A 16,387-nucleotide genomic window follows, 5' to 3' on the forward strand; every position below is an offset into this window, starting at 1 on the left:
ACAACTCTGAGTCACCGAGCTTGTATTTTTGATATCGTTCTCCTTTAATCCTATAACTGAAACAGATAGTAGTTACTTTCTTGACTTTTCAATAATCTTTTCCTCCATTTGGCTGCATACCGCAGCATACGTAACACAAATTCTCCCTGCATTTCATAGAAGTTGAGAATCTTTAGGCTTTTCAGGTATTGGATTCTAGAGGGTACCTCCTCCATCTGTGGGCATGGACCAATCTCTAGTTGCTCAAGACTAGGTAGTGATCCCTTATCTATTTCTACCATCTTTAATTTTCTCATCTCTCTGAGTGTAAGCCTCTAGAGTTTTCAAAAATTGCCTTCATTAAAGTGCAGTTGCTCCCCATCATTTGCATGATTGAGGGAAAGGGTAACTAGATTAGGCAAAGCCTAGACACGCGATAGAGACTTGATGAAAGTTGAGAGAGAGAGAGAGAGAGATCACCTGGAGACGAGGTTATAGATGAAAGAATTAGGGTCACTAGATCTTAAAGACTTGATGAAAGACAACATGTTCCCAAGAAAAACCCATGCATCCACTCAAAAAATTAAGCTACAACTATCAACCACACAAAATTCAATTCCATCTTCATCAATTTCCTCTCTTTCTCTCTCTCTCTCTCTCTCTCTCTCTCTCTTTTTTAATGAATAAGTGACTTTATTAGCAAACAAACCAATCAACAAAGTACACCAATTACAAGCCTTTTAAACAGGCTGAAAACATGACCTCACAAAGGCCTAATCAAACCAATTAAAAAAAACCGGAAAGAAGACCAAACTGCAGAATAGCATGGAGACAGCAAAAAACTACAAGCAAACCCAAACTACATCACCATCATGCCTCCCCAAAGGTCTAGAAACCCTCACATAGGACTAAACTCTATCCACAAACCAAACCAGGCACCACAAACTGCAGAACAGCTTACAATAGCAAATCTGCAGGTAAATTTCACAAAGAAGCTAAGGCCAAATTCTCTCTAGTCCTAGGAAATTTCTCCTTCCCAATTATTCTAGTTCTCACTTCCCAAAGAACTTTCTTCAAAATCTGCTCCTCAAAGCGAGGCTGACCAGAGTGCTTGATTTCATTCCTTTTAGGCCATAAATTGTAGATTACAGAACCTAAAACAAGGTGGTAGAGGAGACCTTTGAGAGCCTTATTTCGCCATTCGCTGATTCCTAGCTACAAGACCTCATCCCAGATAACAGGAGAATTGGTTACTTGACAATGATGCATACAAAATTTCCAAATTGGAAGTTTGATTATGACAAAAAAGGCACTTAACCTCAACTTTATATCCCTACTTACTCAAAAAAGGCCTATCCTGCATAGCAAGCCACAAAATGAAAGCATGCTTGGGAATAGCATGTGGAAACCACACCAATTTCCACCAAACAGCCTCATCCTTCTTTTCTCTAAGAAAATCCCAAGTTTCTGAGCTAACATAGGTGCCTTTCCTAGAGACAATCCATAAAGGTTTATCATGAGGACCAAAACTTATCTCATGAACCCTAGCTTGAATCTCAACTAGAGCCTCAGACCTATTTGGTCTCCAAAACCAGTCTCCATCAAGAATGACAGAAGAGAGCTTAGCCCCCACACTACTATAGGCATCATAGACAGCCCTATGCCCAAAAACCTCAAACAAAATTCCAGAAGGATGCCAAGAATCCAGTCGAAGAAAAATATTCTCCTCATTACCAACCTCAAACTTCAAGATTCTTTTAGCAATATCCCTCAACTTTAGGATCTTCCTCCAACTCCAGGAACAATTTTGAGGAATACTCACACTCCAGAAACTCCTCCTTTTCAACAAATTTTCTTTCACCTAGTCTACCCATAAAGAGCCAGATCTAGCAAAAAGACTCCAAACATGTCTGAGCATAGAAGTTTGGTTCCAAACTTCCAATCTTTTCAGCCCCAAACCTCCTTCCTTCTTAGGAAGAATAAAAATGCCAGTCCAATAAACTTCCAGACTATATAGGACATATGACAACAATTGGAGCCTACCTGCATAGGAGAGATTCCTAGAAAGCCAAAAGTCAATGCGTCCAGTAATTCTATCCAACAAAGCTCCAGAATTTGCTGCTAAAAGTCTAGCAAATATAAGGCGAACCCTAAGATACCTAACTAGAAGATGACCTTCATTCATCTTTAATTCACCCAGCAGTAAGTGTTTCATTCATTCTAAAATACCATAACAAAAGAAAGAACTCTTTGATGGATTAGCTTTTAGACCAGATAACTCTTCAAATTCAAGCAAAGCATCTTGCATGGTGTTTATAAACCTCAAACTGGCTTCACAAAAGATAAGGAGGTCATCTGCAAAACATAGATGAGTAAGTTTTTGTTTCAAACATTTAGGATGAAACTTGAAACCTGAACCACCGCCAGTACGATCAGCCATAATCCTAGAGAAAACCTCTGTGGCTAGAACAAACAAATAAGGAGATAAGGGATCCTATTGCCTCAGCCCCTTCTTTCCTTCAAAATAGCCAACCAAAGTACCATTTAGGCATATAGAAAACCTAGGAGATGTAATACGCTCCTTGATCTAGCTGAGGAACTTCACTGGGAAACCAAAGCAATGGAGGCATTGAATCATGAAATCTCAATTAACAGAATTATATACCTTCATAAGATCAATTTTTAATGTGCAACGAGGAACCCCTTTATCTTTGTGATAATTTCTAACAAGTTCCTGGGCTAGCAGAACATTTTCAGTGATACTTCTTAACAGAATAAAGGTTGACTGATTCAATCTAACTAGATCACTCAAAAGGGGGAGCATCCTATTAGAAATGATCTTAGTAATACACTTATAAATCATTCTACAGCAAGCTATAGGTTTGAAGTCCCCCGTAGTAGATGGATTCACCTTCTTAGGAACCAAAGTGAGAATGGTAGCATTAACTTCTATGAGAAGCATACCAGAAGCAAAAAAACCCCTTAATAGCTGCCACCACCCCCTCTCCAACAATAGATCAAGAGGCCTTAAAAAACTCTGCAGAATAACCATCAAGACCAGGGGCCTTGTTGGCTGGCAATTTCCTCTCTTCCTCACTCACAATATGTAATCGTAATAGCTCCTCCCTATCTATCTGGCTAGGTTAATTGTACTTAGTCATTACAGGAATGGATTTATTAATGAAATCCAAAGCATGTTGGGGGTGGAAAACAAGAATCGGGATTGCAGGGATCGTTCCAGAAAACGACACCATTTTTCGTTTATTAAAAGAATATAACTTGGTGTAGATAATCATGATTCATTCCTTATAGAAGTTAAACACGAGAAGAATTAACAATAATTAATGTGACGTTTCAACTAATTGTTCAAATTTGAAGAGAAAGAAAGAAGTCACCACCTCTCAATAATAAAACAAAAATTTGCAACAAATAGAACATAAAACCTCAATGGCCTCTTATTCCAGCCGCTTTGCTAGGTCACTAGCTTAGAATCCAACCCACATAACCCATTTATTTTCGAAGAACAAGTGAATAAGCAAGACTGAATAAAAATGTTGGTCTGAATCATTAAGAAGACTATCAAAGGCTTTATTGAATTCAGTATCTAGGTGCCATCAAATTCCCATTTCAAGCACCCAGCTCTTATTTTAATTCATTTGGTTCTTTTTTTTTTTTTTTTTCCTTCGGATCTTGAATTGTTGTTATCTTAATTTCGGGTTTGATGACTATTCCAATGGAAGCCATGATTGTGCTTTGACATGTGAATTGTAAATATTGGTGCTTCTTATTAGCAGCATTTAATCACTCATTCTTTTGGGTTTTGGCTCAAAATTGCACAAAGTTTTTACAGTCCTTGTTAGAGAAGGAAAATCTTGCTAGGGATTCAAACAAAAAATTCAAAATGCTTAAAATGAACTAATTTACATATGAAGTGTTTACTTGTAAAGTACTTCAACAGGTATAGCATGAAACAACATAGAATTATAAAGTAAATTGCAATTGTTTATGGGTTCTTGAAATTAGCGAAACTGATTTTCTACAACACCATTGATCTGTTGTCGAAGCCAAGCCGTGAACTGAAAGATTTGCTGTTGAAACAAAGCGCTAAGAAGAACAACTGCAAAAGACACAAGGAAAAACTATTGTACATGAGAATGCATTTCAAGCTCCTCACCCTGATTAAACATTGTCCACTCAAGATGCCAATTTAGCCAAATATGCAACCTTTTTTTAAAAAAAGCATTTCAGTGTTGTTTTAACATTTTAGTCTTTGTAGTTATACTATAATGCAATGTTATTTTAAGGCAATTTTGTTCTATTATAATTAATGGTGCGAGTTAGAAGGTCTTGAATATTTCCAATTTATGGGAAAATACATCCAAAATATAACTCTTTTATGAAAATACTCCAACGTGGCATACAAGTAACAGTTTCTTATAAACTATCCATTATAACACATTGGTTTTGAAGCCCTTAAAACTGTTACATATGAGAATAAAAATAAAAAATAAATAAAAATTCATGGAAATCTTGTTGCTAATTAGAGGTGTATACCTTGTTTATCACTGAAACTACATGGCAGTTTGATCCTCCAAGGCTGACCCTTGCAGACGCTCCAATAAGTCTGAGTTACCAAGCTTGTATATTTGATATCGTTCTCCTTTAATCCTATACCTGAGATGGATAGTAGTTAACTTCTTGACTTTCCAATAATCTTCGCCTCCATTAGTCTACATACGTAGCACAAATTCTCTCTGCATTTCATAGAAGTCCATAATCTTTAGGCTTTCAAGGTGCTGGATTCCAGAGGGTACCTCCTTCATTTGCGGGCATGGCCCAATCTCTAGTTCCTCAAGACTGGGCAATGATCCCCTGTCTATTTCCATCATCTTTAATTTTTTTCATCTCTTTGAGGGTGAGCCTCTTGAGTCTTCAAAAATCGCCTTTCTCAAAATACAGTTGCTCCCCATTATATGCATGATTGAGGGAAAGGGTAATTAGGTTTGACAAAGCCTGGACACATGGTAGTGGATCTTTCTCTAATGATGACATAAATAAGATTATTGTGACAAGATTTTGAAGCTCTGGAATCCATTCGAGCAGCTTCTCCAATCGCCCCCTTAGAGAGAGATGCTCTATAAATAGAGGTGGTGATGAAATTGATTGCAAGTCTATAACTTTATCTTCACTGATTGAGCTTACAATCAAAATTTTAAGGTGGACCATGTTTTGTATGGCGGCACATAGGGCCCTCCCACGTTCTGCGATCATATTTGAAATGCCAGAATTAAGGTCAGACTTACCTAGGGTTGAATTGGGCACAAGTGACATACTTACCAAACGACCCACAATGTTGAAATACTTGTGTGTATATATATATAGGGTTTAGGTAATTTGAGGGAGTCTCAAATAGATCGCGCTATTTGGGATTAGGTAATTTGGCAGATTATTGAATATCTATTTGCTTTAGCCTTTACCTAATTACATGCTATTGACTTCCGGTGCGCAACCAATGACTAAATAAACTATCCATTATAACACATTGGTTTCAAAGTCCTCAAAACTGTTACATATGAGAATAAGTCCCCCCAAAGAATTAATCTTTTAATTATAAAAGGTCATCTGTGTTGGCCCAAGTCTAATCACAACTGCTAGATCCTTGTCGTAACATAGATTAGTATCAAACTATTTTTAGTGAGGACAAATTAAAATATCAAATTAGTAGAAGAACAAAAAACAAGGAACACAATTTAGAGAGCAAAAAGAGTTGGTAGCATTTCAAAATGTAGCTTAGGTGGGAATTCATCGTGCGACCAATGTAAGACTTTCTTAGTCAGCCACATACTGTTAAGAATTTTATCATTATATATATATTAAAAAAAAAATCATGAAAATCTTGTGGCTAATTAGAGGTGTATACCTTGTTCATCACTGAAATTCTACATGGCAGTTTGATTCTCCAAGACTCACCCTTGCAGACGCTCCAATAAGTCCATGTCAACGAGGTAGTATATTTGATATCGTTCTCCTTTAATCCTATACCTGAGACAGATAGTAGTTACATTATGGACTTTCCAATAATCTTCGCCTCCATCAGGCTGCATACGTAGCACAAATTCTCTCTGCATTTCGTAGAAGTCGATAAGCTTTAGGCTTTCAAGGTGCTGGATTCCAGAAGGTACCTCCTTCAATAGCGGGCATGGCCCAATCTCTAGTTGCTCAAGACTGGGCAGTGATCCTCTGTCCATTTCCACCATCTTTAATTTTTTCATATCTCTGAGGGTGAGCCTCTTGAGCCTTTGAAAACTGCCTTTCTCAAAATGCAATTGCTCCCCATCATATGCATGATTGAGGGAAAGGGTAATTAGATTTGGCAAAGTTTGGACACACGATAGTGGATATTTCTCTAATGATGAGGAAAATAAGATTAATGTGACCAGATTTTGAAGCTCTGGAATCCAATTCGACAACTTCTTCAATTGCCCTATTAGATAGATATGCTTTAGAAATGGAGGTGGGGAAGAAATTGATTCTAAGTTTACAATCTCATCGTCACTTATTGAGCCTACAATCAAAATTTTAAGGTGGACCCTGTTTTTTATGGTGGCACATAAGGCCCTGTCATGTTCTGCCGTCATATTTCAAAGGCCCAATAGCCTTAATTGACTCAACTTTTCGAGCTCTTTAAATAGACTGACCCCATGATGGTTTGCCTTAATCAATGATAGCATCTGCAAGTCCTTTAAACATCCAACACTTTCATGTAATTTTACTCCTTTTAATGAATAAAGGCTACTTTTAATTTCGAACTCATGAGAATGAGCCAAGATATGTCTCAGCTTATAAAGCCTAAATATCTCAGTTGGTAGCTCACACACTACGGTTTCCACAACATTTAGTGTCTGATGGTTTTGTAGCCTACTCACCGACTTTGGAAGTATCTTCACTTTTGTTCTCTTGAAACTTAAGTGCTTCAAGTGGAATAAATTACCCACTTCTTGAGGAAGATAATCAATAGGAGCGTCTTCAAAATCCAATACTTTCAAAAGCTTGAACTTTTTAAACAATTTAACTATGAAAGACTTGAGCAATTCAGTAATGTTGAAGAGAAAAATAAAACGAACCCGTGAGTACTCACTTGACTCAAAAACATTTTCTGTAGCATCATGGATTGATAGGCATCGACTTTTTCATGAGAAGTTGTGTCATCTGCATCAAGAACTTGACACAAATTCAACTCTTGAGCCTTTGAAAGGATGATTTCATGTAAGAGATCTTGGATTCTGTATTTTTTGTGTATCTCATAATCAAGCTCCCCAAATGAAAGTTGAACCAAGTTTCTGTGGATGAGCTCCAATAAAAATTCTTCCGCTACATCTTCCAATGGTTTTTCCTTCTTTCTTGTAATAAATCCCTCAGCAAAACTTGCCCCCAACATTCTTAATTTTTTTCATGCCAAACTTGCCCCTAAAGAAAAGAAACTTTTAATAAATGCTTTGCATTTCCATCGTATTCCAAATTATTCATTGGCAAGTGGCAAACCTATTCATTCAGCCAATGACAAGTTTTCTATTTCTTTTTACGAAAATTACACAAGTTCATTTTAGACATATCAACCAATGCCTTTTCAATCTCCTCAAATTAAAGCACATATAAGAAGAATTGGAAAAAAGAGAAAGATCGAAAGATTGAAAACTTTTCTACCATAGAATGCATTTCAATCTCCTCAACTTAGTTAAACATTGTCCACTCAGAATGCTAACTAGCCAATGCATTTAATCCTTTCTCCAAAACATTTCAATATAGTTTTAATGTTTTAGTCTCTGCAGTTATATTATAATGTAATGTTGTTTTACGATATATAATTATGTTCTAATATAATATAATTGGATGGTGGATGGTGCGAGTTCCGAATTCTAGATCAATATATCCAATTTATGGAGAAATATTAGTAATATTACTCTCTTATGAAAATACTCCAACAATGTTATACTGCAATAACAACACAGTTTCAAAGCCCTCAAAATTGTTATATATGAGAACAAAATGGCTGAAAGAATTAAGCTTTTAATTATAAAATTAAGATCCAATATCTGGCCGAAGTCTAATTACAATAGCTATATCCATGTTGCAACATCGATTAGTAACAAACTATTTACAGTGATGAAAATATTAAAATATCAAATAAACAGAAGTACAAGAAAAAATAGCACAGTTAAAAGTGTAAAGAGGTTGTGTTAACAATTCAACTTGTAGCTTAGGTTGGAATTCACAGGCCAATGCAAGTCTTATTAACCCTGAAAAATTTGATTATAAGTCAGCCACAATGTGAAGAATTTTATCATTACATATAACAAAAGAAGAAAACTTTCATGGAAGTCTTATGGCTTAGAGGTGCATACCTTGTCCATCATTGAAACATGAAAGTTTGATCCTTTAAGACACACCTTGCAGACGCTCCAACAAGTCCGAGTCACCGAACTTATAGTTTTGATATTGCTCTTCTTTAATCCTATACCTGAAACAGATAGTAGTTACTTTCTTATTAACCCTGAAAAATTTTGTTATAAGTCAACCACAATGTGAAGAATTTTATCATTACATATAACAAAACTACAAAACTTACATGGAAATCTTGTGGCTAATTAGAGGTGCATACCATGTTCATCACTGAAATTACATGGCAATTTGATCCTTCAAGACTCACCCTTGCAGGCACTCCAAAAAGTCCAAGTTACTGAGCTTGTATATTTGATATCTTTCTCCTTTAATCCTATACCTGGGACGGATAGTAGTTACCTTCTTGACTTTCCAATAATCTTCGCCTCCATCAGGCTGCATATGTAGCACAAATTCTCTCTGCATTTCATAGAAGTCGATCGGTAATTAATAAGCGCCGAATGTTGCACATTCAAGCCCCCTAATTTGCATATGTTAATTCCTTAGCGTTGTTATTTGTTTGATTTTGTTTTGTTTTTATTGTTTTCAGGTTATAAATAAAGATGCACTTAATTCTATTGATTTTGGGCTTAAAAGCACACTTTGGAAAGACCTAGAAGATATGATTAAGTTTAGCCAATCATAACAGAGGACCTAAGGGTGTAAATGAGCTGAGCTTGGGCGAGCTTTGGCTGTCCAGGCTCGGCTCGTTTATTTTCGGCTCAGGCTCGAGCCTAAGCATGTTGCTCGAGCTCAGCTCGATAAGGTTGGAACCCTGTTCGAGCTTGAGCTCGAGCTCGACTATTTTTTTGTAATTAAAAAAAAAAAAAAAAGCAACAACAAATCTAGAATCCAGAATGTCTTAAGAGTCACAAATCCAAAAATCCAATCTTTGCATGTAAAATTAAAATTAGAAAATCCTATCATGGCATGTAAAATCCAAACATTAATTTTTGGATTGCTGTAAAATTAAACTAAAAAAATCCAACCAGCAAGGAGAGACAGAGACCGGCCACAGAGACAGAGAGACAAATATTAGCGACGATCCAGACAGTGACAATCCAGATAGGACGAGTGCGAGCACAGCGACAAAAACATTAAACAGAGACAAAGACATCGAGCGCGAGGAGAGACGGTGAAGGAGACCGAGGACCAGTGAGGAAGGCGGCAGAGACATACGGGCAACTTGTGAGGACTGGAAGGCGGCATAGACAATGAGACACGAGCGTTTGTGTTAGGTTTAGGGTTATATGAAAATGAAAATGAAATGAAAGTGATGAATTTATACCCTTAGGGCCTTAACAAAACTATGTCGTTTTTGTTGTTTGTGTAAATAAAAATTGGTAAAAACAAATAGTTTTAAAAATGACTAAGAAATAAGAGGAAAAGTTTTTTTTTTTATTTTTTTTTTTAAAAAAAGAATTAAAAAATTGTATTATATATGTATAATTATAATTTATATGAAGTTATAATTTTATAACATAAATTTGTATTGTTAATTCAATGTCAATTATTTAATTTAATATTATACAAATCCCATTATCATTATATATGAATAATATTATTAAGTATTTAAATTGTCATTGAATCACATGATTAAGTATTGCTCTCATACATTTATATTATTTAATCAGAATATATGTATAATTATAATTTATAACATATATAGACTTATAAGTTATAAGTGTTTAACATACATTGGAACTAACTCTCTATGTACTTAATTATTGTATTAGTATGAACTTGTATACTTATGAGTCTGTATCATTATCTAATTTATATGGGTAATGAGTCAATGTTAATTGTTATAACTTATATACTTATATTCTATGTTTTCATTATCACAATTCATGATATATGATTTAAATTCAAATTGTTAAGTTTTTACTTAAAGTAAATTGTAATTATAATGTATAAATTATAAGAAACACATTAGTTACTTAATTATTAATCATTTAATCTAATAGTAATACTCAAACTCTAAGTAATAAATTCATAATGATCTAATGGTCATACACTCATACTTAAATTTTATGATCATATTATCTCACAATTAATATTGATATTATCTTAGATCTAAAATCATGTGATATATCATATATGTAAAATATATAATTATAATGTATTGATTAAATAACACAATAACTTATGCAGATATACTATATGATTATATAATGATTAATGATTATGTGATATACCGTATACGATTCCAATTTTCAAAGTATAAACTATCTAATTATAATATTTATATTAAATGACACAATAACTTGTACGGTTGTACTATATGATTATATCATATGATAAAATGATTAATGATAATATCATATATTTCTTATTATATATATATATATATATATATATATATATATATTTCTTATATGTGTTTGTATTAATATATACATATATATAATATATATACACACATGTGCATAAATAACAAAAAACAAAGGTATATTTTCCCTTCCCCAATTTCCCTTATTTGAATTAAAAAAAAAAAAAGGGTATATAATACATTTGTTATTATTGAGTAAATGAGTAATGTTGACTATATATTGTTATTTGTTACTTAATAAAAAATATATGAGCCGAGCCCTAGAATTTGTGTTTATGAAACGCTTCATTTAATATTCGAGTCGAGCACGAGCCGAGCTTATGCGAGCCAAGCCCGAGCTTGCTCACGAGACGCTTCTCTCACTTAACAGCCCTAAGAGGACCAATATATTGTGGTTAATTTTAATCAAATAAAGAAAAGAATTAATTCGAAATTTCTCAAATTGGAGTCAAAATCGGATTTGATTCAAATTTGGATTATGCATATGTCTTGGTATTTTGGCCATAACTTTCAGCTCAAATATCCGATTGAGGTGGTTCAAGTGGCATTGGAAATATAACTCAAATTTCTACAAATCATTGTGAAATATCATTTTCCTAATTCAGAGTGACGCAATGTCAAAATCGCCACGCAATATAAGAACGCAATTTTGGGCGAATCCTATTCCGATTTGGACTTAGGTTTTCTTTATCCTAATTGGACTTGGACTTAAATCTCTGAAATTTCTAGGATTACTAGGGTGACTCTCCTAAGCCCTATAAATAGGCCTCTAAGCATTGAGAAAAAGGACACACCGCTTCCTAGTGCTAGAAATCATAAATTTATTTTTGGAGCTTAGAAGATCATGAACGCCTAAACCCCTTCGTGGGGTGTTGATGTAACCCTATCCAAACACAATGATTTGATTGTATTTAATTTTTAGATTTTAAATTTGCGCATGTTGATTGTATAACTATGAGAATTGCTACCTTTTGATTATGTTTTTAATTATTAAATGCAATTGTTCTTAAAATCCAAAATCAATATTTGCAAAATTCTTCTCTTGTCTTAGAAAGTATTTTACTTTTATTGATCTCAAATTATTCTTGTTTTTTGTGATTATGAGGATGATGGTTGTACAATGGGTTTAATTGACATATGATCAATAGGATTTGATAGACAATACCTAGGGAAGACGGATTGTACTACACCCTAGTTTAGTGTAATTTAGGTGGACAGTCTGTGCCAACCGAAGATGGGTTACACTTATTCATTGATTCTATGTATCCTGTTAAAGAATTTGATAATTTATATTTAGGGAAGACAGGTCGTACCACATCTTAGTAGTTAGGTGGACGATCTGTGCCAACCGAAGATATATTATGCTTATTCTTTAATAAGGTAGTTTCTTGTTTATTTATAACATGCATAAAATGAATTTCTAGGACTAATTATGATTAATCATTGTTGTGGGGATAGAGGTGAAGTCAATATCCTATACTCTCTCTTATTTTAAATCTCTTTTATTTTTATGTACTTTAGTTTTAAAGAAAATCAAATTAATTCTCTTTTTAATTAATTTAATTTTAATCTTTCGAATTTTGATAATAAAACTCCTGCAGTCCTTGAGGTTCGATACCCTCTCTATAGCCGTATCCTACAAAGATTCGTCCTATTGCGAGTGGTTATTTTTATAATTGATATTTTTTGTCACAAAAATACCACATCAGTAATCTTTAGGCTTTCAAGGTGCTGGATTCCAGACGGTACCTCTTTCATTTGTGGGCATGGCCTAATCTATATTTGCTCAAGACTGGGCAGTGATCCTAGTCTATTTCCACCATCTTTAATTGGTTCATCTCTCTGAGTTTGAGGCTCTTGAGTTTTCGAAAACCACCTTCAAAATGCAATTGCTCCCCATCATATGTATGATTGAGGGAAAGGGTAATTAGATTTGGCAAAGCTTGGACAGATGACAGTGGATATTCCTCTAATGATGAGAAAAATGAGATTAGTGTGACCAGATTTTGAAGCTTGAGAATCCAGTTCGGCAACTTGTTCAATCTCCCTCTTAGATAGATATGCTTTAGAAATGGAGGTGGGGAAGAAATTGATTCTTAGTCTATAATCTCATCTTCACTAATTAAGCCTACAACCAAAATGTTAAGGTGGACCATTTTTTGTATGGAGGTACATATGGCCCTCCCACATTCTACAGTCATATTTGAAATGCCCAATAGCCTCAATTGACTCAACTTTCCGAGCTCTTCAAATAAACCAACCCCATGATGATTTACCTTAAACATTGATAGTTCTTGCAATTCATTTAAACATCCAACCCCTTCATGTACTTTTACTCCTCGCTCCGAATAAAGGCTACTTTGAATTTCAAAGTCATGAGAATGAGCAAAAATCTGTCTTAGCTTATAAAGCCTAAATATCTCAACTGGAAGCTCACACACTAAGGTTTCTAGGACATTTAGTGTCTGCAGATTATGTAGCCTACCCACTGACTTTGGAAGTATCTTCACTTCTGTTTTGCTCAAACTTAAGTGCTTCAAGTGGAATAAATTACCCACTTCTTGAGGAAGATAATCAATTGGAGCATCTTCAAAATCCAATACTTTCAAAAGCTTGAACTTTTTGAACAATTTAACTATGAAAGACTTGGGCAATTCAGTAATGTTGAAGAGAAAAATCGAGCGAACCCGAGAGTACTCACTTGACTCAAAAACATCTTCTGTAGCATCGTGGATTGAAAGGCATCGACTTTTTCCATGAGAAGTTGTGTCATCTGCATCAAGAACTTGACACAAGTTCAACTCATGAACCTTTGATAGGATGATTTCATGTAGCAGATCATGGATTATGTACCTTTTGTATATCTCATAATCAAGCTCCCCAAACGAAACTTGAACGAAGTTTCTATGGATGAGCTCCATTAAAAATTCTTCCGCTACATCTTCCAATGGTTTTCCCTTCTTTCTTGTAATAAATCCTTCAGCAACCCATAGCCAAACTAATCTTGCACCACTATTTGAGTTGTCATCTGGAAAAATACCGAAGTACAAGTAGCAAAACTTTAGATAGCATGGAAGATCATGATAACTCAGAGCGATAATTTTTGTGACACTTGTAAGGTAGGGATTGCACTCTAGCTCATAACTGAGGCTATCAAGCAACTTTTTGCATTCTAATGGCACCTTCTCCTTTGTTGACAGAAGACCACCTATGGCAACAATTGCAAGTGGCAAGCCTTCAAATTTTTTGACAATTTCCATTGATAGTCTCATCAACTCACTGGGACATAATCTCTGAAACTCGGTTTGGAATGCCTTTCTGCAAAACAAGTCCCAAGCCTTTTCTTGAGGCAGAGGTTGTAGCTTGTGTAGCATATCAATTAAAGATTCTTTACATGAAACACAGATGAGATCACTGCGTGTTGTGATGATAATCCTATAGCCTTTGTCATTGCATGGTAAAGAATGTTTCACAACTTTCTAGAACTCTTGCTTCCATACATCGTCAAAAATCTCAACATACCTCTTTTGTTGTAAACATTTCTTCAGCTGGCTAATTAGTGTAATCTCATCTGTCATGTCTATTTGTCCTAGAACTATTATTTCTTCGTGGTAGATTTGATTTGCCATGGACATGAGTATCTTTTGGACATTGTATGACAGAGATACTGTGATCCAAACATGGTAGTCAAAATGTCTTTTCACTGATTCATTCTCATATACTTTCCTAACAAGAGTTGTCTTATCAATTTCGCCCATGCCTACCACTGAAATCACGGAGCGTTTAAATGCTCCCCCGCCAACCAGCTTATGAGTTCATCCCTTGTAGACTCAATGCCCACAACTTCACCTTCCTCAATGAAAAGTGAACCCATTCGAGGGTCATGCCATGTAACATTTGTTGCACTGCTACTTAATCCTTGCTCTAAGGAACTGAAACCATATCTTTCACTTCTTTCCTTGATTTCACGAACTGATAATTTGATATCTTGAATCTTGGTAGCTATGTCGTGTTGTGGTTTTATTTTCTTCAATAAACGGCCAATTTTATGGAGGAAAGCAATAAAACTTTGTTGATGATGACGACGTTGTGCCACATGAAGAACGTATTCATCTATTACATCTTCTATATGGTAGGCTACTTATCTCATTTGTTTCACCGACATTTTGACGCCATCTTGGAGGACTCCTTTTTCTACATCTTTGAGTAAACACTAGATGCTTTCCAATTCATCTCTAATGTCTACAACTTCCCGATGGACACCCTTTAGCAGTTTTGATTCATGGATGATCAATTTAACCAGCTCATTGATGACAAGGGCCACAATGGTTTCTGTCATGGTTTCTTTTATATATGATCTTCACCTAGTGAATGATACTGCCACAATTAGAATTGAATTTGGGTTAATTGTCACGTCCTAAGCCCAAAGCAAGACCCGAGGCTTGCTTAGAACTAATATATATATATATATATATTTTATAAGAAATCAAAATATCATTAAAAAACGAAAACGCAACTCAGGTAAACATAAATTATACAAGAGAAACATCAAGCTAGAAGAAAACAAAAAAAAAAACAAAAAATCTTGAAAAACTAAGTAGATTAGGAAAGAGAAATACAAGTGTCCAAAAGTAAAGAGTAATGAAAAACAAAGAATATTTATACTAAGGACTAACATTAAACCTAATTGAAACATTTCCTTAGAATTCTATTTTATCCAATAACCAACTATTTATACTACCAAATTGCTTATAAACCATCAATTAGAGATCTCTATATACATAATCCAACAAAACTTAAAAACAGAATACATTATCTCGTTGAAGTTCTCCTAACGGCCAAACACAATAAATCAAAAATCGCAAATCGTCTCTAATTAAGGCATACTCTCCCAGCAGCATAATATATATGGGCCCAATTTTGAAATTTTAAAAAACATAAAAACCAAAATGAACTAATGTTTAAATAATTGTTCTTATTAAGAGGGATATAGAGTTTTTCTTCTCTCAAGGGTTCTCTTTCAAGAAACCTAAAGGTGAAGCGGCTAACCTCTATCCTTTTCCAAGGGTGAGAGGCAACTATAGGGATTCCTATCCATCTCGTTTGCAAATAGAGGGAGACATTGTTCGTGGAGAGGACGCATTATGGCGGAGGATCTGATGAAACAATGGGAGAAGTTGAGTCTTCTTGAGGAAGAAAGTGTGGAGGTGGATGTACCAAAATCAGTGATAGAGCCGTTGGTGCAAAGGGGCGCAGCGTGTGTAATCGGCAAATTGCTGGCTGACAGAAATGTGGGCAAGGAGATTTTGAAAACTCCATTGATAAGGGCATGGCAACCAACTGGAAGGGTCACATTCAAAACCTTAGGAGTTAATCTCTTTCTTCTCGAGTTTGAGAACGAGTGGGATAAATGCAGGATACTGGAGGGACAACCCTAGAAGTTTGATGGAGACCTGGTATCATTGGAGGATTTTGACGGTACAATCCCGCCATCTCAGATGGAGTTTGAAAGAGTAGCCTTTTGGGTGCGCATGTTCAACTTACCTTTGGCATGCATGAGCAAGGAGATGGGAGAGCGTATAGGGGCGTCGGTCGGTACGGTGGAAGATGTAGAAGTGGATGAAAATGGCGTCGAGT

General features: G+C 35.2%; 2 protein-coding genes across 2 annotated transcripts; both read right to left on the bottom strand.

The window, feature by feature from the left end:
• Positions 1-1,312: 1,312 nt before the first annotated feature.
• LOC132185181 (uncharacterized) lies at positions 1,313-2,419 on the bottom strand. Its single transcript, XM_059598986.1, has 3 exons — positions 2,209-2,419; positions 2,023-2,039; positions 1,313-1,840 (listed from the first exon to the last, which is right to left on the bottom strand). Exons 1-3 carry the CDS (start codon positions 2,417-2,419, stop codon positions 1,313-1,315), a joined length of 756 nt encoding a protein of 251 aa, XP_059454969.1.
• A 3,526-nt stretch (positions 2,420-5,945) lies between these two features.
• On the bottom strand, positions 5,946-14,508 carry LOC132185182 (disease resistance protein RPM1-like). The gene is made up of 7 exons (XM_059598987.1): positions 14,273-14,508; positions 13,027-14,185; positions 8,687-8,814; positions 8,427-8,497; positions 7,118-7,188; positions 6,971-7,034; positions 5,946-6,544 (listed from the first exon to the last, which is right to left on the bottom strand). The coding sequence occupies exons 1-7, from the start codon at positions 14,506-14,508 to the stop codon at positions 5,946-5,948; spliced, it is 2,328 nt and encodes a 775-aa protein (XP_059454970.1).
• Positions 14,509-16,387: the final 1,879 nt, after the last annotated feature.

This window comes from Corylus avellana, chromosome ca6 (genome assembly GCF_901000735.1).
Source record: "Corylus avellana chromosome ca6, CavTom2PMs-1.0".
In the NCBI taxonomy this organism is placed as follows: Eukaryota; Viridiplantae; Streptophyta; class Magnoliopsida; order Fagales; family Betulaceae; genus Corylus; species Corylus avellana.